Source organism: Sarcophilus harrisii, chromosome 3 (assembly GCF_902635505.1).
Source record: "Sarcophilus harrisii chromosome 3, mSarHar1.11, whole genome shotgun sequence".
Classification (NCBI taxonomy): domain Eukaryota; kingdom Metazoa; phylum Chordata; class Mammalia; order Dasyuromorphia; family Dasyuridae; genus Sarcophilus; species Sarcophilus harrisii.
This window is the reverse complement of record NC_045428.1, coordinates 227026550-227048330: the sequence shown is the minus strand read 5'-3', so window position 1 is coordinate 227048330 and position 21781 is coordinate 227026550. Positions and strand designations below refer to the sequence as shown.

Sequence of the window (21781 nt, the reverse complement as noted above, 5' to 3'; positions counted from 1 at the left end):
AGGACGTAAACAAAAACAGGGAAAAATGAATGGAACTGAATATTAGTTCCAGATATTAGTCCCAGAGATAGGAATTTATTTGTCAATTTGTCAAAGACACCTGGAGAAACAAATAAAGATATTGTTTGCTGAATTTCATATGTACTACTAAAACAAGTCCTATAAATGTCGCTAATGTCCTCATATTCTTATTCTTTGGTTAATTTTCTATTTCAAAACTTTTTATCAGTTCCTTATCCTTTTTGTCTTATTTGTTAAGGGTGCTACTATCCTTTCAGTAACTCAGATTTACAACCTAATATCTAACCTCACTTCAGTCCTTCATATCTAAGTTATCAAGTCCTGTCTCCTTGCAATAACATTCTCTCATCTGTCCCTTTCTCTCCAACCAGTCTATCACTTTAATTCACACCCTCAATAATTCTCATCTGGCCTACTGGAACAGCCTCCTAATGCTGCTCCTCAAGGTTTTCCACTCTCCAAATCATTATACATAGTTACTAATTTATATTCCTAAAGTATCGACAGATCTGACTATGCTACTCTATTCAAAAAGCTTCAACAACTCCATATTCCTTGAGGATAAAATACTTTTTAGTATTTAATTCTTCCAAAAATCTGACACTTTCTTATCTTTTCAGGCTTATTACACATTACTCTCCTTCACAAACCCTAATTTTTCCAGTCAAACTAACCTACATGCTGTTTTTATACATTTCTTTTCCAGTCTATTTTTTGCAGAGATTAGCGGCTATTCCAAGAATGAAATGCTTCCTCTTTCCTAGGTATCTTAAAAGCATCACCTTATAAACTAAACTTAAAAGACACATCCAACATGAGGCCCTTTCTATCCCTCCCAGTTGTGAATACCCCTCCATAAACACTTTGCCTTTTTATTTACTTTGTATTTTTATTTGTGTACATATTGTTTCCCCACAAATAACCTACAAATCTATAAAGACAGGCATTTTTGTTGTTGTTTTTGTCTTTGTATCCTCAGTGCATGGCACAGTGCTTGGCATTAAGTATTTAATAATTATTGAGAGATTTTTCTTTTCGTAAAAAAGGATTTTCACAAGGATAAAATAGAGAATCTCAAACAGAACATTGCTTGAGCACCTATAAGAGTCAAACTACCTACACAGAGGCTAGGTTAAAGATACAAACAGGCCCTCAACTCCATAGATTACACAAAAATTACTGATCCAACACAATAAACTAGAGGTTTTTAACAAAATTCTTTCCACATAGCCATCACCTAAATTGTCAACAGTCAGACAAAATCAGTCAGCAAGTATTCAGGGAAATCCAAAAGATAAGGTTGTGCTTTTACCACCTTTCCAAGTAAAGTATCTTCTAGAGGAGACATTTCTGTTATCTGTGCATAAATTAGTTTCCATGTGAAAATAACTGCCTTGCTCATTTTTATAGTACTTCTGATGTACAATTTTTAAATAATATGCCCTAAGGCAAAAAAAAAAAAAAAATACACTGAACCTTAAGAAAATCAACCACTAATAATTAACAAAGCAATAAACTCTTACTTTGTTATTATAGTAAAATGAAATTTAGAGTGGAAGAAGGCACAGCTGGAATATAAAAACTGAGCAGTCAGTTTTCTTGTTTCTGCCAGGAAAATGTAAAAAAGCATAACAAAATAGAAGGCATATATAAGGTAAAAGCAATGGTATCACTTTTAACATGTAACAATTCCAGAAAAAATAAGCTGATTGGTTTCCTTGTATAGCCTGTTCAGACCCAACTCACCTAGCAAAGACTGAACTTGTAAAGCTCATCATTAAGAAAACAGAATCCTTAGGTTCAACATCAACTAAAGAAATTTGTGGCACTGCCAAAATGTGAATAAACAACTTCTGCTAGGGGCTTGAAACAGCAAGTTGATTATTTACAGTGCTAGGCAAGTCATTTAACCGTTCTGGAGTGGATTTTGAATAAATTTTTTAAATAACAGAGAAAAGAAGAAGTCAGGGGGAAGGAAGATTAGATAATCTCACTTTCTTCATCTACAGTAACCTTTCTAGTAACCTATTGTATCTAATCAAGTGAAGTACAGTATTCTCTCCTATCAGAAACTTAGTCAGATAAGATTCAAATATTTTGAAAATTCAAAATTATTGAAGTGGGAATCTGCAAAGTGGATTACAAAAATATGAAGGGGGGGGGGGGAGAAGCATATAGCAGGCAGAGAAGTGAATTCATTTTGGGAAAGGCCAAGATCTTCCAAATGCTCTCTCCAAAAGTTTGCATTCTATTCTTATATGAAGCATTTAAAGATCCTAGCTGTATATAAATACAAAGAGCAATAGGAATAGGCTCAGCAATTGCTAAAATTTGCAGTATCTTTCAATCATATTGCTACCTGTTCTCTTAAAAGGAAGTAAAAGATAAAACATAGTACTAAAATTTAACAGGTTAAAAATCAAAAGAAAAAAAAAACAAATCATAGCAGCATTCTGTAGTTTATTCTAGTTTTATAACAGGACATTTTTCTTTACTACTAATGTTTCTTTTACTGTTAATATGATATCTTAAAGTATATTCTAATCCCTTTGTGAATACTTCCAACTGGAAACTGCAGAACTTGAAAGACTCAGACCTCTATATTGTAAACTAATAGATAAGTATCACAAGGAAGCAATTATTGGACATAGGGAAATATTGCCTCTCATTGTGGAGCTGCATACATCCCAAACCTTGTCAGAGTATATTATTAAAAGTTCTTTTTATTAACTGACCCTACAAATTAGTGGCATTTTGCATATTGTTCTTTTTTTGTAATTCATGACTTAAAAATGCAATCTATTCTCTAAACTAAATATCCTCTTAAAGTTAAGAGTTGGAAATCAAAAGCTAGGACTGACATCACTTTGATAACACGATAAATGGTCTTTCTAATCAATCAATTATATAGAGAGAGAGATCTAGAGATCTGGCATATATATATATATATATACACATGCCAGATCTCTAGACCCTGAATTCAAAACCCTGAGAGGGACCCAAAATGTATATAGATTTCTGATAATGGACAAACACAATTACTTGATTATTTAGTTATGTCATTTTAATACTGTCTATCCGATTTCTGGTCACAAAACTTGTAAATATAGCAAAGCTTGTATCTTGAACATAGCAATATGTAAAAGTCAGCAGTTTCATTAATTAGCTTGTTTTCCACGTGCTGCCTCAGATTCACAGGGAATTTCATAAGGAAAATTTTTCCAGTGCTTTTTTCATAAAACTAACAGGTGCAAAAAGAACACTTTCCTAATCAACATCTGGAATGGTGCACTGTGGAATACTTCCTAAATGTTAACTCGCACTACAAGAAAGGGAAGTAAATCATCGCTACAGAGAATACAGTGATCTCTCAAGGTGGTACTACTATATATGCCTACAAACATTACTAAAACCTCTCACTAATTATAGAAACCTTTCTCTATGAAAAACTAAACTCTTAAAAGAGGTGTTGTCCAAAAAATCTTCACTTCGTTCTCTTAACTCCTTTTTGAAGGGGCAATTAATAAGCAACGAAACCAAGAAAAAGGCTGGTCACAGAAGGAAAATTAAAAACCATGGCAAGCTGTATAATTGGACCGTGAAGAAGTGTAAGCTGTGTGTGGCTAAATCGCAAGACGAAAAGAACATGTGCGTGATTAACTAACTCTTAACAAGCGAGCATGACCTACGGAAACAACAAAAAACTCGATTGCATGATGCAAATTCAGCAAGGCAACTGCATCGTAGAGGATCTAGTGTCCTTTTCTTACAACTACAGAAAGATATAGCAGAGAAACTACATTGTCCAACAGGAGATGCCTTTCCCTGCGCTTATGGTCACTCAGCCCAACAATTTGTTAAGAGTCTCTCCAGGCTACTGTGACCTCCTTCACCCCAGCCCGGCCCACCGGCGGGCCCCAGACTCTCTACCCCACCCCCAACTCCTAGAAATTGCCGCGAGCTCTTCCCCACCCCCCTCATGTTCCTCAACGACAGGGACTGAGTCCCCTAGACCTCTCGCGCAGGTCCGGTCTCCCAAGTCCCCACTTCCCTCCACCTCACCCCTCGTCCTTCTGATCTGGGACTAAAAAAAATTGGGTTTAGTGGAAGGGCTGGGGGTGGAGACAGATCCCGGAGCGGGAAAGAGAAGATCCGGCCCTCTCCTCCGGGCCCGGCCGGCCGGTCCGCCCCAGCACATGGTGGCTTAACACTGGCGTCCCCCTGCCTTCTTCCCTGCTGACCCCGGAGGGCTCTTTCCTCTGCCCCGGCCGCCCCCCCGCCCCCGCGAGCCGGCGGGTGGCCTGGGGCTCGTGACCTCTTTCCCTTCCCCAAAGCGAGACTCGTTCGCGCAGACCCCGCGCGCCCCCACTGAGCCGCCGCCGCCGCTACCTGTCCTCATTCTTGTTCTTCTGCTTCTTCCCCATCGCGTGACAGTGGCTTTCGCGACTCCAGTACCTTCGTTCAGCCCTTTACTGGCCCACAACCTCCTAGCTGGCCCAACTCTCAGTCTTTCCTCCGCCGCCGCCGATCCTCGGACCCGGCTCACCACAGACCCGAACACGGGGACAGGGCACATATGGTATGAGCTCGCACGGCGCAGGCGCATTGCCCCCGCCACCCTGGCGTGGGGACGCAAGGCGTCTCATAGAGTTCTACGTTTAAGGAAGAGCGTCTCCAGAGACCAGCGAGTGACGCTAGATGAAGACATCGCCCCCTATCTTTAGAAATTAGAACTGCAGGGTCTTGAGTGCCTGGAGGAGTAAGTATCTTCTTCTACTGCCGAAGTCCATAAACTGTTCAATCTTTTGTGTTACTATTCTGTGATAAAGTTCATGTAATCCTCCCAAGGCAGTTCAGCCATTGCGGCTATAAAGCAAACTTCTGGACGGTTGTTACATCATTTGGAACAGAAGAAGAACTTCTGTGATCCATTTGGACTTCATTCCACTGTTTAACGTCTATAATTCTGTAATTCTGATCAGCACGAAGTTCGACATGGGGGTGCTCTAAGTTAAACACTCTGCACCAGGTACAGGGTTTATGGAGCTACTCAATAAATAAAACAAAGACGAAAAGAGTGTGTCCCCACTTGGTAAAATACGTTTTCAATCTTCTCTTTTTAAAAGAGAAAAGATTTGGTGCTTTAAAAAAAAATTCCAATTCTCATCTGGAAAAATAAGACCAGGAAATGTGTTCAAGTAAATATATTTCGTCTTTTTATGTACTTTACTATAGAAAATTCATCGAGAAACCACAGGGAAAAGATTTAATCAAGTAAACGGACAACATGCCCATCTCCAGAAGACTACAATGCCCAAGATGCATTGCTTCTTCCGCCGTACCTCGTACACTAAAGTGCAATATTGGGATTCTTCGGCCCGGAAGAAAGTCAAGAATCTTGGGCTTTTGTATTAGCCATAGGAAAACACACCCGAGGCAGTTGCACCTATCTTCTCAGAAACCTAGACACTAAAGAGATGGGGAGAGGGGAAAAGAAGGGAGTGCGGAAATGTACGCAAAGGAGCGGAAGAGCGCATGCGCTGGAGACGTACACTGGCTCTCTTCTTTGGGGGCAGTCAGTTCGCGTCGAGCGTAGGAAACAGCCAATGAGGGCTTAGTGTTTGCAACTGGCTGGTGCCCACCCGCCGCCGCCGCCTTAGCTTCAGTCGATTCAGAAGTAGCAGTGACCTTCCGCCAAATCTTCCCCATTCCTCGGGGGAAGGGAGCGCAGCAATCCCCGCCATCTCAGGTGAGGCGGGCCTGAGGCGAGAATGCGAGGCTGGCGATGTCTGTAAGGCATGCCTTGGGGTTCTAGGAGTAAGCCTGGAAACTGGGAACGGGATGGAGAAAGGGAAGGCAAGCCGGGGGTAGGCCTGGTGGGGGAGGGGCCAACCCCTCAGTGCGCAATTGCGGACAGGGCCACGCATGCGTATTGAATGACTTTGGAGCCAAAATCTGAGGGGGGGAGTGGAAGTTACCCTCACTTCAACTACCCTTTTCTAGTCCTGGTAGGGCGGTTCGGAGAGTTGTGAATGGAGGAGATAAAAGGGAGATCTCGGAGAGGAACCCGTGGCTGCGTGGCTGTTTGTGAAGGATTCAGATCTGCTCATTGCCCAAAATATAGTCCCCACTTTGGGGAAGTAAAGAAGCCTCGGGTTATTTGGGGACATGCTAGTCCTTCGCCCTCCCCTTTACACCAAAGGAAAAACAATTGGTCCTTGGGGATTAGCAAAGCTGGAAGGAAGGAAAGCAGAATTGGAGACCACCATTAACGGAAGATGAGTAGGGAAATAACAGGACTATAGGAAATGGGGTAACGGCTCGCCCCAAAGATATTGTGACTGGGTTTTAAACTGGTACACACCAGTGCTTGTGTTATCAGCCCTAGTGACCGAACAAGAACTGAGTAACGTGCAACTCACTAATCCTGCTCTTATAGTTATCTGAACTAGGGGTAGGCGGCTGTTGCTGGCTGAATCAGAGTTTTGTTGTATTGAGCACTTTCTATGTGCTTGCACAGGGGATACAAAGACTTAAGATTTGGAGAAGGGGGAGGAGTGGGTTGGGTGAGGCTTAAGGAAAAGCTTCCTAGAGGAGAGAAAACACCTGATCTGGACTTTGAAAGTAAGTGTTCCAACAGGGATGAGGAAAGTAGGTACTTAGAAGCTTGAAGGATGAAAGGAAGAGAAAACAAGATGAGATGAAAGACATTCTAACAGTTTGGCCAGAATATAGATTGCATTAAGGGGAATAGTGTGAAAGGAATGCCTATCAGGAGTCTTTATTTTAACCTTAATAATGAGAACAACGTTGTGTAAAGAACACTAGACTAGGATTCAGAAAACCTGAATTTGAATCCTAGCTCTACCACTGAACTTCCTCTGTGCATATTTAGCCCCTTTGGTTTTCCTTTTTCTTGTCTACAAAATGAAAATTTTGGACTAGATCACTAAATCATCTCTTAAGTTAACTTCTTCCTCCAAATGTGAGGACCTTAGGCTATGATCCTGAGGTTTTGGAACAGGGAAATTACATGGTCAGACCCATGCATTTGAGGTGATTATTTTGCAATTTGCAGGATCACTCAGAAAGGGAATAAATAGACTAAACTAAAGTCAGGGAGACAAAGCAGGAGGATATTAAAATAATTCAAGTGAAAAAATATTGAGGACCTGTGGTGGCAAAGGGAGTAGAAAAAAAAGTAGAAGAGAGCTTGGAGAGGTGCGACTGATAGGCATTAGCATCTGAATGCATATGATGGATGAAGGAGAGGAAAAATCTACCAATACCAAAAATTATAACTGAAATTTTGAAACTATAAAATCACATTATGAAAAATACCTTTTTTTGTCTTTCAGCAAATAATCCCTTTTTGTATAGTGCCTAAAGTGAATCTCATACTGAATTCTGTTTTGTAATGAATTGTGTTGCAAAATATACAGCAGCAATAATGCTTATATTGCAGATTATTATCATAGGAAATGTTTATTTGACTGTTCTATAGCCCATTTTCATTCTTTTTTTCCCATATGGATTTTTTAAATTTTAATAATAGTTTTATTTTCAAAATATATGCAAAGATAGTTTTCAACATTCCCTTGCACAGCCTTGTGTTCCAAATTTTTCTTTCTCCCTATTGAGGAAGGGAGTATTGGATCTTAAGTGAATTACATAAATATATGTTCTCATTGGCTTAGAAATGAAACAAATAGATTACACTCTCTAGAAGGCTCTACCAAGCTAGAAAGGTTTCAGATCTTAACAATATATATATATATATGTCTATTGTACCTGAACTAGCCTAATTTCAGAAATTTATCACAAAATTGGCCGAAGAGCAATGAATTTTTCAACCAAGGCAATTTTTATTAAGTTGAAAGCCTTCTACCAAATTGTAGAGAGATTGTGGCAGTTGTGTCCATGTTAATGAAATCATTCATCTTTAGATTAGCATTATTATATCTTAGATAATTAAAAGTAGACAACAGATGTCATAGTTTATTACAGAAAAAGAAGTTGAATCAAAGTCAACTCATTTTTCTCTAATCATCTTACTTTCCACAAGCATATTCATGGCCTAGGAAAGTAAACAAATAATAAAAATCATTATGTCAGTTAATTGCATGCTGTTCAAATAATGTTCCTTGCTTATATTATGGACAATCTAAGGAACATGGTGTCATCTTGGCAATATTTTAACTGTGTGTTTTTATTTCCATAGTTATAAGGAGTGAACAGTACATTCAAAAAATGGAAGCTCATACATCTGTTGATATGTTTGCAAAAGTCCTGGAGAATCAATTGCTTCAGACAACCAATATTGTGGAACAGCAGCTGGATGCTGAGATTCAAAAACTGGATCAGATGGATGAGGATGAATTGGAGCGCCTCAAAGAAAAGAGACTTGAAGCACTAAAGAAAGCACAGCAGCAGAAACAAGTAACCTAGCTGCACTGGTTTCTGAATTACTAAACAGTATGGTCCCTTATACTACTGCAGTAGTTGCTGTTGGGCCTCATTTTAGGGGTTAATAAATTAATGTATCCTTGCCATTGTTTAAAATTTGTTTAAGCAAGTGTTTTTAACCTAATCAGTGTAATAATCTGAATACAGATTGGGTTTTTTAGATGAAGGCTTCAGATTAAGAACACTTTGGCAAAATAATGAACTAGCAATCAAAAGACCTAAATTCCATGCATGCTTTCATTAACCCTTTCGTAATTTAGCCTGCCAGACTATAAAATGGGAGAGGGGGTTTTAATTACTGAAATTTTTTTAGCAGGAATGTTTTCAAGTGAAAAAAATGACTGCAAAGTAGTTTTGAGAGCTATAGAGGAAAGATTTTTAGTTATTCTCAATATATAATATTCTGCAGAGTAATGATGTCAAACTCAAATAGAAATGGATTCCTCCTGCTGCATATTTACTTAGAAATCCACAAATTAATTTTATCCTTGTTGTATTGTATTTTTATTTATACTGTTAAACATTTCTCAATTATATTAAGATCTGCTTCTAGTAGCATTGAGGATTACTCTGTGTAGAGTGAAGGAAGAAGACATTATATAATGATGTTGAAAGATAAGTTTAGGACAAGGTTATGAAGGACATTAAAAGCCTCCATGGTACCCTTTCAAAGATCTTTTTCCCCCCAGTCCTTCTATGGACATATGGGACTTCAGAGTTGTTTCTATCTTTTAGTACCCTTGTAATTTTATGTCTAAATCTTAGAAAGAGAAGTAGTTTTCACCCTCAATAGTTTTCCTTTTTCAGCCTTTTAAAATAACAGATCATGCTCTTAAACTGAAAACATAGAGTAATAATTAAAATAAACTAATTTTTAACAAATTATGAATCACTACATTACTATTAAGCTTCAGTTGTCAACATAGTATAATCTTTGACAAAGAACATGCTTAGCAACTTAATAATCCAAAAGTTTTTTTAACAACTCTCTTTTCAGAAAAGCAAATGGTATTTTAGTTTCATTAGTATGTCTTGCCAATAAGAATTATGCAAATAAAACTTATTCTCTCTCCTCCCCATCAAAAAACTAAACAGAAAGGCTTAGTAGGGAACCATTGTAGTTCATTTAATGGCATAGTCAAATATGTGCTTAAGAAAAAAGATTTAACTGGGAATGAAAGACTTGAAGTAGGACGACTAATTAGAAACCTATTAAAATACTATAGGCAGGAAATGATGAAAGACTGAATGGAGAGAAGGCATTGAATGAGAAGATGTTGTGAAGGTAGAAATATCAAGACTGGACAACTTATTGGTTATGTAGGGTGAGAGAAAGTAAAACAAAAGAAAGCATCAGTGATAATGCCAAGGTTATAAACCTGAGGGACTGAAAAAATGATGGTTCCTTCATCAGAAATAGGGAAATTTGAAAAAAGATAAAAAGACAAATTTTGTCTTAGATATGTTGATTTTGAGATGTCCCAGAGACATGGTTTGAAATGCCTAACAGGCAACTGGTGATATGGAACTAAAACTTGGGGAAGAAACTAGGGTTAATGATAATTTGTTAGTAAGAGATAATAATTAAACTCATAAGAATCCAGGGCAGAGCTTTAAAAAACACCTATAGTTGGGCAGTATGATATGAATGATGAGCCAGCTAAGGAGACAAGGAAGAAGTGGTCAGATAGGTAGAAGAACCAGAAGACATCTTATAAAAGCAAAGAGAAAAGAATATCCAGGGGGAGACAGTAGTCAGCAGTGTCAAATGCAGCAGGAGAATTCAAGAAGGTTGGGGGAAAAAATTAAAATAAAAACTATGTTCTTTAGAGGTCATAGATAGCTTAAAGAAATTTCAAAAGAATAATGAGGTCAAGATAAAATGCAAAAGGTTGAGAACTCAATAAGAAAGTAAGATGGGGGCTATGTTTGTAAAAATGGCTTTTTCTAGTTATTTTGAGAATGGAAGAAGAGGTATGTAGGGCAATAGTTTGAAAGGATCTAGTGAAGGTTTTTTTAAAGGTAGGTAGAAACTTGGATGTGTTTGAAGGAATAGTTTGAAGGAAGACCAGTTGCTAAGGAGAAAAGCTGAAAATTAAAAGAGAAGGAATGACAAAGGATTCAGTCTGCTGGTGAAGATAAGAAAATGAGGTTCAGGGATATGTTCAAAGAACTAGCCTCAGAAAGGGTGGAATTACTTAAATATGTTCACAGATCTCATCTTTCAATTGATAAGAAATATTTACACTGCTTATTATCTGTCATTATACCTATTTTCACAGGGGAAAAAATATTCCTAAATGTTACTTGGTGTTCAATGAGGTTAAAAGAAAGAACTGCAGGATTCATTTTTTTATCGGCACCTTGGGAACATGGATATCTATAAGAACCAACATAGAATTTGATTTTATTGACAAATGACACAAGTGAAGGGAAAGAATAGCACATATACTGGATAACAGTATTCAAAAAGACCTTAGTATAATCTCGCCATGAGACAAAACTGACAAAATGAAATTAATAGAGATAAATGTAGAGATAAATTGGTCAGAATACCAATTGTACAAGTACAAAATGAACAATACCTAGCCAATAAGTTATCCACACAGAATTTAAAAAAAAAAAAAAAAAAGAATGTTAGTTTATTTAAATATGAGCCAAAAATATGTTGGGGTTGCAAGAAAAAGATATACAATCTTAGGCTGAATTAATAAAAGTATTGTGTCTAGATTGAGGAATGCAATAATTGTGTTATACTCTTAAGTAGTTCAGACCACATTGTAATAGTGGGATCAGTTTTGAATGTCACATTGTGGTAGCAGCATTGTTAAATTAGAGTGTATTCTTAAGGAGGACAACCAGCTTTGTAAATGGTCTAGATAAAATGTTGTAAAGAATGAAGAAACCAGGAACATTCAACCTAGTGAAAAACAGATTTAAAAGGTAGAAAATATGGAAGAGATATTTAACTTGTTTTCTTTTGAGAACAAAAGGGACCACTACCTACAGATAAAAACTAAAGGCATATTTTCAAGCAGGATAAGGAAGAATTTTTGCCTAACAGCTGTTTATTTCAAAGATGGCATGAAATGCCTTAATCAGTGGTAAGGGTCTCATCTCTGGAAATCGTAGAGATAATAAATATAGAACTAGAAGGCTCTTCAGAGATCATCTGGTCCAATCCCATCCTCTTATGGAGGAGGGGACTGAGGCCAAAGGTTACTTAACTTGCTAAGAGTCACATCATAAGCCTCTGTGATGAGTTTTGACCCCAGAGGCTATTAACTCCAGGGTCTAACAATTCTCTCTACTAGCAACATTTGATTGCAAACTAAATTACATAAAGAATAATGTGGAGGGAACCCCTTTGACAGGTGGGAGTTTGAATTATTCAACCTCTAAGATTTCTTCCAAATGATTTATATAGCTGGTTCACCTCTCCTCCTCCCCAAGAACTTTTACAAATAAAATGATACCTGAGGCCCTGGCACTCAACAAAAACATATAGAAGTTCGCCTCTTCTCCACATACTTTTTTTCACAAATTTAATTAAACAAATAAAATTTAGCCTTTTAAAATTAACTTTTGTTTATGGCATTTTAGGGGAACTTTGGGTAAAATTCTTCTGAGTTCAGGAACTCAACAGAAAGAGAGATATTACTGGTCACTGACTTGCTTAAACATTAGTCTATGAATTCACATACTGAGAGTTTTCAGAACGCTTATTTTAAAATATTCAGAGCATTATTAAATCCAAAGGATTACCTTAGACATTTTATGGGCAATTAATATCATTAAATATAAATTTGTACCAAATAGCAAAAGATAGAAAAAATACAAATTGTCTTGCCAAAATTAAAAGCAAAAAAATTTATAATTTAATTTTCATTTTTCAACATAGTCTACAAATATCTTCTAAGTGCCTGCTAAGCAAGGTGTAAATCATAAAAGAATAAAAGCACAGATCATGACCCCAAAGGATCTACATTCTATCAAAGTATACCAGGAGGAAAGAGTGCTACTCTAATAAAACTTGTAAAAAGATGTAATACAAAATATAGAATGAAGATCTAGACAAGTTTTTCTGGGAGAATTTGAGAATAAAGAACAATTTTAACTGCAAGATAGTTGGGATACATAAAAATACAAGGAACGAGGTAGTATATGAACTAACCATTGAAGAACAATAAAATTCTCAAAGAAATGAAGTGGATTATCTTTGGCGTGGAAAGGGAAGAAGTAATTATATATGTACCAGGCACTGTGTTAAGCATTTTTTAGAAATATTTCATTTGATCCTCACATCAGCCCTATGCTATTATGATCTCCACTTTACAGTTGAGGAAACTGAGACAGAAAAAGTTTAAATGACTTGCCCTACAGGGAAATGTCTGAGGCTCGATCTGAGCTCTTGAGAAAAAGCTATTGCCAATCACGTGGGCAGGCAGTGGCATTCTGAGTTCAGGGAATAAATTAGTGGTCCAACTTAGATAGAAGATAGAATTTGTGAAGAGGAATATGAAGTGAAGCTAGAAAGGTAAGTTGGAGAGACTTTAAATACCATATTGAAATAATATTTTGCGCTCTATAATGGGGAGCCACTTAAGATTATTGAGCAAGGGAGAAACATGGGGAGATTTTTGCCTTAGGGAGATATATGAAGAAGGAAAAATTGAGTAAGATGATTGTAACCATTTTAAACAAGAGATGTGAACCAAATTAGGTGTGACATAAGTAGAATGAAGAGGACAAACGTGAAAGATTTTGTAGAGGTTAAGAACAGGATGTAATGATTAGATGATGATAATAACTATCATTCATATAATATTTTAAAATTTACAAAGCAACTTCATATAAACTAAATTGCTATACACAAAAAAAGATAGTAAAAGGTGGATACTGCAGGAATGTTCATTCTACAAATGCAGTTGAGACTAAGAAGTTAGTGATTTAACTATAGTCACACAAGTAGTATCAAAAGTAGAACTTGGAACCATCACTTTCCACTATGATATGCTTCCTCTGTGGTTACAGTGATAAGAAAAATCAGTGATTACTCCAAAATTTCAAATTTTGGGGTGATGGAGTCAATAAAAAAGTTTAGGTGAGAAAAGTGATGATTCCATTTTAATCATCTTGAGTTTGAGATGTTGCATAGTAGGTCCATGTGGAGATTCATGAAAGATGGAGGACCAGGTGGTAAGAAGAGTAGGAGAGTAATCAGGAATGGCAGTTGACATTTTAGAATCATGTGGAGGAAAGTGACCATTGAAAACAGGGATAAATAAGATTGCCATGGACATCGTCATGGAGTAAGAGCAGGACAGGGCTAAGGGCCAAAGCTTTGGGATACATCCACATGTAGATGATGAGGTGGATGTTGGACATCAAAACCTATTCACTTTTTGATGAAAACTGGGAGCATAGTACAAGGAGGTTAAGAACTGAGACAGGAAAACTCTATCTAATGATATCTATCTATATCTATCTCCTATCTAATGGAGCAGTTTGGAAATCATTAACAACTTTGAGAGAGTAGTTTCATTAGGAAGATTGCCTTGAAAGCAAGGAATTGGAGTGATTGAGGAAATGGAATCGATGAGTGTAAATTACTCATTTTAGTAGAAATTGGTTATTTTTAATTGTTCTAAAATAAAATTTGCTGCAAATGATTTTAATGACATCAAAATTATTTTACATGCTTATCTAAGACTCAACATTCCCATTTGCTGAAAAAGAAATTTCAAATATTGTTATTTACTCTTTCTAACCTAGGAATGGCTTTCAAAAGGACATGGTGAATACAGAGAAATTCCTAGTGAAAGAGAGTTTTTTCAGGAGGTCAAAGAAAGTAAAAAAGTGGTTTGCCATTTCTACAGAGATTCCACATTCAGGTAACTGAACTGCTTTCTGGTGAAGGGTTTTATAATCTTAGAAAAATATAATACATAGAATGTTTAAAAGGACTTGGGAAATTTTGGACTATCTGCCTCATATAAATTGACATCAGATCATATTTTTAAAAGGTTAATTTTAGAACTTATTAACATTCATTCAAAATTATAATAAATATTATTGGGGAAATGAACAGTCATGTATAAGTTAAATTTCTTAAATTGTTACTTCTAACAGTAATCCTTACAGGTGTACTATACAGTTTAAAACTTGTCAAAGGAAAAAATAATTATCTTTTTGCCCAAAGTCTTTATAGTAGTTAAGCTTCACTTGCCTGTTCTTTAGTAGAATGTTCTTGTGATTTTCCAGTGAGACTCATGTAAGTCAAGGAACTCTCTAGAAAGCAGGAACAAGATAGCTTTTTAGAAGGGTCTGTCAAGGTGGGGGGGAAAGTTGATGGCTACCTGCTAGTTGGATCTTCCTCCCACCTTCAAAAAGTCATGAGCTGTGAATCTCCAAGCTAAGACAAAACACAGTTGAAGATAAGACAGGGGTTCCCAAGTTACTGTAGCATTTTAGACTGGATCCTTGGAACCATTTTTCTCTCAGGTCCATTTTTAATTTACAAATACTTTCTGAGGAAGAATATAAACTAAAGCTTCATCGAGTAACACATAATTATCAGTTGATACTTTATCAGAATTAGTTGAAAAATGACTGAATGAATAAATGAAAAAAATATTTATGATTACTATATGCCAGTCATTGAAAGAAAGAGAGAGGGCATATGGGATCAGAAAGGTACTTGGGAAGGGAGAAAGAGTAAGATGATACAAGAAGTGGAAAGATATCCAAGACAAATTTGTCTCACCCTTGTTGTCTATTTAAAATCATTTCTCATTTGACATTCACACAATAGATTGTGACTTCATTCTGTAACTTATACATTTCCTTAGATGTACTGCCTAAAAATTAATACCTAATTATATAAAATAAATACTAAAAAATATTTTCCAAGGGAAAACTTTTAAATAGTTCCCTCCCCCATCCCAATCCCAGTACATTTTAAATGTTTGCAGGTTTTCTTTCAGGATAGTGTTTCTTCATTTAAGAGATTTTTTTTTTTAATTGCATACCTGCACACACACACACACACACACACACACACACACACACACATCCTCTATCTGTATTCAAGTTAAAATAATATTAAGGTTAACACTTATTTTTGTTTTCATCTCATTATTTGTCATTCACCAGGATTCTTACACGTCAGGTGCTTTTTCTGGACCATAGATGAACTCCATGTCACTGACTAAGCCTCAAGAACATTGGTATTTTAAAGATTCACAAAGTACTTAACTATGTACAAAACTAGCTTATAGGCATTTTATCTCATTCCAAAGGGTTACAACTATTTCTCTCAGGAAAAGCAGTGTACTGACTACTTTGAAACATTTGGATTCTTTTTAAAAAACATGTTTCTTGACAACCACCTGTATTTCTAGTTACTTCCTAAATTGAGAATAATACTTTGCCAATGACAAGGCACATAACTTAGTGCTTCTTTTTTATCTTGGTATACCTTCACCTCACAATAGTCAAAATACATGAGAGAGTAACTGTAAAACCTTAGCACCATGTCTGGAACATATTAAACTCTATATAAATGTTAGCTGCTATTATTATTGTTCTCATCATTTCAATCAACACTTTCAAGGTCCTACTATAGAGAAACACTGTCAGATCCATTTGATAATGGATAGAGCTAAAATGATCTTGCTGATTTAATTAAAGATATTGATTATCCTTGATTCTCATGGTATCACATACAGATTTTCATTGGCATCATTTTTTTCCTTTGGAAATTTTTAAATTGGTCCTAAATGTTCATGACTCTCTTTTCTGTAGACTTGAGTATTGGTGCCTGTAAGTTTCTCTCTTTGCTCCTCCCTCCTTCAATTCTTATTTACTCCTTCAATGCTTACAAAACTCCATTTAGAAAAAATGTTAATAGGATACAATCTGGTTTTGGTTGGCCCTGTTAAGTGCCAGAGTTGGATAGTGATAATTGATTGAAAAATGTTAAAGGAAAATCTGAATTTTGAATTTCTTGAATGCTATATTTGGATTTTCTACTGCAAAGACTTATGAAATAGAAATAAAATGGACCTCCAATAAAGTCCTCACATTCTCCAATCACTGTTGCTAACTCTCCTTTATATCAAAAGTATTTGGTGTATTTCATTTTTTAATTTTCATATATATTTGGCTTTACAGATGTAAAATACTAGATAAACATTTGGCCATATTGTCCAAGAAACATTTGGAGACCAAGTTCCTGAAGCTAAATGTGGAAAAAGCACCTTTCTTGTGTGAAAGACTGCGCATCAAAGTTATTCCCACCTTAGCTCTGGTGAAAGATGGAAAAACGCAAGATTATGTAGTAGGTTTTACTGATCTAGGCAATACAGATGACTTCACTACAGAAACTTTAGAATGGAGACTCGGTTGTTCTGATATTATTAATTACAGGTAACTTTTTTAAATGGCTCATTTATGCCTTTGTTTATTTTTTTGCTTTATGTTTTTAGGTTGTATTTTATGATTTAGGATTATTTGGACAGAGGAAACTGGGGCTTCACTCAGGTTGTAAAAAGTACAAATCTTTCTAAAAAGAAAAGTATATTTTGTAAAGCCACACTTAACAAAATAAGCAGAAGAATGCCTAAGGAATGATGCAGATAGATTAAATTAAGCCAAAATAATAAAGTAATGTTTATGGATAAAATTAAATTTTGGCAAACTTTCAACTTTGATGCTTAATGCCATTTCTAAATTATTCTAATTCTTAGCTTCTTTCTTAACTGATTTCAAAACCAGTTCTGAGACACCCACTTTTTCAAACAAAAAAGAACTTATCTCTTTGTATAAGTCATAATATGTCACATCAACTTTTAAGTCCCTTGCCTTGTCTACAACAATAGCAGCAGGAAAATGTTTGAGATTGATATGTCACTATTTCTGTTCCTGGTCCCTCAAGAAGCAAAGTTCCTGGTGCATATTTGCTACATAAGTTAGAAAACTCTTTGTCATTTATTCTCATTCATCACACAAGATGGTTTTTTTAATAGAGAAAAAGAGAATCTACTTCTTCAAGAAAAATATTTTATTGCAAAGCCTCAACTTTATAACTTTAACTGTTGAACCTGAAATTTATTCAGTCTTACTCTTCTGTAATTCACAATCTGAGAAAAAAGTGTTATTTTCCTTTTAAAAAAAAAAAAAAGATAATTTCAATTTACCACATGCCAGGATACATTGAACTTCCCTTTTTTGGTGGGGGGAAGGTGGTGCTCAGGCACTTGGGGTTAAGAGACTTGCCCAGGATCACACAGCTGGGAAGTGTTAAGTGTCTGAAGTCAGATTTGAACTCAGGTCCTCCTGACTTCAGGGCTGGTGCTTTATCCACTACACCATCTAGTTAATATATTCAATTTCTTAAGAAAGTTTCCAATACTAAAATTCTTCAGATTCTCAGAAATTTTTTTTTTAAGGATTTTGGATAGTTCTGGTAATATATGTTGTAAATAAATAGAATAGTATTGAAATTAAGGAAAGGAAATAACCTGATCAAACTGTCCAAAGGTACATTAGGCAAGTGTTTCCTCAGTACTCAGGTTACTACTTACTAATAGATAGTAAGATAACTAACTATATAGAGAAGAGTGTGAATTCTTTCTTGCCTTTATGGATCATTTGTTATCATAAAGCAGAAAGTACATTTTTTACCTCCTCATTTTGTATAAAGTTAAAAATGGTTGTTCATTCAGTTTTGTAATGGAATAAGGATAAAATTAATGTTTTCTTTATTAGAATTTTAAATTCACATTTACTCTATAAGTAAATTTAATTGCACAGATTTAGTTTCCTAATGGGAAAAAGGATAAGATTAATATTTTCTTTTTTACAATTATAATTTCATATTTATTCTGCAACTAAATTTAATTGCACAGCTTGATACGTAGATATTTACCAGTACAATGACATCTACTACAAAAAGTACAAAACAAATCGGCTTTAAAAAAAATTCACAATACAGCTTGTTATAGAACGATCTCACTCCTCAGCACACAGTATAAAACCATATTAAAACTATTAAATTGTGAATCTGTAAGATCTTTGTTACAGGACTAAACATCCTGTGTCTCTAGGTTATTGAAGGAATTCCACTGTACTTTGTGAATTTTACTAAAGATGCAGTTGTACCAATTTTTTGTAATAATTCATATCTAACTCATATCTTAAAATAAAAGTTCCTTTTCATATTTCTTTAATTTTTAGTGGAAATTTGATGGAACCACCATTTCAAAGCCAAAAGAAATTTGGAACCAACTTCACAAAACTGGAAAAGAAAACCATCCGAGGAAAAATATATGATTCTGACTCTGATGATGACTAAAGCTCTGCCATAAATCTTTGTAAATCATCTTTTGTTTCTGCATACTTCAATTTTAGGAATGTTTTCTAAAGCTTATTATTTTCAATACATTTGAACATGCTGCTCATTTTCTACACAGTTTTATACAACTGAATCATGGAAAACATCTTAAATATTTTTGGTTTGGAGGTCATTTTTAGGTTGAAGAAAATATCAGCTCTTTTGAATTAATAGTAGAAAGTGACTGGATTATTATCTCTATTTTTAGGATTAGAATTTATTTCCAATTGAGTTTTTCTGTCATCTCCATTTAAAATGTTTATACCATTCACTTAACTGATTTCAAAAATGGCATCACAGGGAACTGTTCCAGGACTAGCTTTTAATAGCATTCTTTCCTTTGTAGAATTACATTCATGGAATTGACTAGGATCACCACTTTGCATTCTTCATTTATAAAGGGTCTTTCACTTCCGGGATGTTCCCAATCAGCTGTCTAAAAACTGCCTGTTTATCAACCCTGAACACTATGTGGTAAAGTTGAATTTAACTGAAAACAAGTCAGCCATTCCAGACTATGAAAATATTGCCTTATTCAAAAGATTAGATTTTACAATTCCAGGTTTCTTTTGTAATTTTTTTAAACAAATAAATTAAAAAGTAATGTTATTTGGTAATCAGCAAATTAAAAAAAGAAAAAAATTGGCAAGAGCACGCTACCATCCAAAGAGCAGTGAATTGGATTCTGCTCAAGAAATGAAACCCTCAGAGATTTCACTCCTTTGGTCTCTGGACTAAAATAAAGGGCAGTGCCCAGGGCAGCCCTGCAATAATAGTATAGGCTTATACAATTTAAGGGCCACTAGGCCATCTGGCCCCAAACCCCCCCCCCCCCCCCAATTTAATAAATGAAAAAAACAAGTTACATAGTATGGAAAGAGGTAAGATTTGAAAAGATCCTCTGATTTCAAATTCAATGCCCTTTCCTACTGCCTCTCAAAAAATATCTTAAAATAGTTCTTTAACATTTCTTAACATCATTAGTTGGGACTTTATTTGACCTCAGCAAGAGAAATAAAATAATCTAAATGATAGTGTTCAGTGTCTTGGTTTTTAACATCTTTTTAGAGCAATATGTTGCATTTCTTGTAGGAGTTTTTGGGGACCAAGTACAGTCATTTTGTATGATTGTAGATTGAGTAGGTTTTTGACAGTTTTCGAGAAGCAACTCTAAACAAGTCCAAATCTGCCCCTGGAACTCAGCCTGACACTTTTAATAAACACCTGAGATTACCCCATCATACCACAGATCGCTGCCCTATCCTGAGAGACAGATTCTCATTGGAGCCCACTGATTCCATAACCACATTTTTTTTTCTCTGCTAGTTAATAGGAAATAAATTGAGCTTTAAAAAAAAAAAGCAAAATACATGAAGAGTATAGTTATTTGTACCTGATAAAAGGCTTTTGGTGACTTCCCAAAAATCAGCTTATTTTTATGAAGTAAAGGGAAAAAAATTATACAGAAATATGTAGGGCAGTGAATATAAAATGTTAACACATCCAGCTGCGTGTTAGATTTCTCTTAAAATCCAACTACTATTGCCTTAACAATATTTTAAACTATATTATTTTCCCTTATATACATATTCAATTGCTTTTCAAGTTCTGTTGTAGAATTATGCAACTGTTCTGTCATTGAATTATAGCTATGTCTCAATTTTGTTCTACCCTTTGGTTTTATTTCAGACAAAATCCATTTAGGAATGCCTTACTTGACATTTTATTAGCTCTGAGTGGGTTTTATAATGTGATTTATGCCATTATATTTGAGTTGCCTTGTTTCTTTAAAAAAAATTTTTTTTCTTTTTTGCTAGAAATGTTTTTGGATATCCACAAAGTGAATACTCTATAACATACACCCACAAACACACAAAAATGGTGGCAAGTGGAGTGTTATGATTTTTAAAGCTCCTAAAACCGCTCAGTCCCAAACTGCTGAAGTTCTGCTTTTTTCTAAGTCCAGGAGTTTGTTCCCTTTCTATTATGGTCACCACACATTCTCCCACCTGAATTCTTGTCCACCAAAATATTCTAGTAGAAGGGGTGCAGATCTCTTAATTTTTTTCCCCCACTTCTGTTTTTGAAATAAGCACATGACCCTAGTCAGACTTTCTAAGAATTGTTTACTGCTGATAATTATTTTTTATCTAAATCTCTGATTTCTTCCTACTGTAAACTCCCTTAACTGAAGAAATGATATATCTATAAAGCACTTAGCACAGTGCCTGGCACATAATAGGCGCTTAATAAATGCTTTTCCCTTCTCCCCCCTTCTGTGATGGATAGTAGTGACAGGTCTATAGTTTATAGTCTTCATCAGAAGAGACTTCATGACTATAGTTAGTATGTGTTAACAATGTGATTAAGGCTGACCTGTAGCCTTTATGTCATTTTGTCTCCCATGAAGTTTTAGTATGTTTCCAATATCTTTTTGGAATCCTGCATGTCCAGATAGCTTTAATATGAGTCATTGGAAGAGTAGTTAGATGCATAGCTGACTGAGCCTTCGGAAATAAATTTCATGTACTTTAAGCCATACTTGTGTAACTTGTCAGCATTAGGTGGAGATTAGGGAGATGTGGATAACCTCAATTAAAATGGAAATTTTTAGATGGTACAGAAGGATTAAAGATCAAATGTCATTCTATTGAGTTACAAATGAAAATACAGATATTTGAAAGAGATTAGGATTGAGGAGCAACAGTAAATAGATGCCTATTTGAGATCTTGATGTGTATAAAGAGTGACTATCCATTATATGCATATGATCCTGAGTATAGAAGTAGTTAGACCTTTAGACAAGCTCTTTTCTCAGTACTCAATGCTGGCTGTTGAGCACATGGTTCTCTTGGTTTTCCCACCTGTCTGAGGTCTTCTCGGTCTGTTCCTGCTTTA

General features: G+C 35.5%; 2 protein-coding genes across 2 annotated transcripts in view; one reads left to right on the top strand and one right to left on the bottom strand.

Annotated features, from left to right (window-relative positions):
• Positions 1-4751, bottom strand: part of EIF5B (eukaryotic translation initiation factor 5B) — a 71583-nt gene extending 66832 nt beyond the window's left edge. Inside the window, exon 1 of the mRNA XM_012546151.3 lies at positions 4411-4751. Within this exon, the coding sequence (XP_012401605.1) occupies positions 4411-4445 (35 nt within the window). The 5' untranslated portion in view covers positions 4446-4751. The remainder of the gene's footprint in view (positions 1-4410) is intronic.
• A 541-nt stretch (positions 4752-5292) lies between these two features.
• On the top strand, positions 5293-20244 carry TXNDC9 (thioredoxin domain containing 9). The gene is made up of 5 exons (XM_003765650.4): positions 5293-5770; positions 8243-8460; positions 14263-14381; positions 16663-16917; positions 18727-20244. Exons 2-5 carry the CDS (start codon positions 8272-8274, stop codon positions 18842-18844), a joined length of 681 nt encoding a protein of 226 aa, XP_003765698.1. The 5' UTR covers positions 5293-5770; positions 8243-8271; the 3' UTR covers positions 18845-20244.
• The last annotated feature ends 1537 nt before the right edge of the window (positions 20245-21781 follow it).

Bases quoted from the DNA above. Each gene is read 5' to 3' on its own strand.
- TXNDC9 (XM_003765650.4), top strand. From the start codon at position 8,272: ATGGAAGCTCATACATCTGTTGATATGTTTGCAAAAGTCCTGGAGAAT. The intron at 8,461-14,262 runs GTAACCTAGCTG...TTTCTAACCTAG, and splicing joins AAGCACAGCAGCAGAAACAA to GAATGGCTTTCAAAAGGACA. The intron at 14,382-16,662 runs GTAACTGAACTG...TTGGCTTTACAG, and splicing joins TACAGAGATTCCACATTCAG to ATGTAAAATACTAGATAAAC.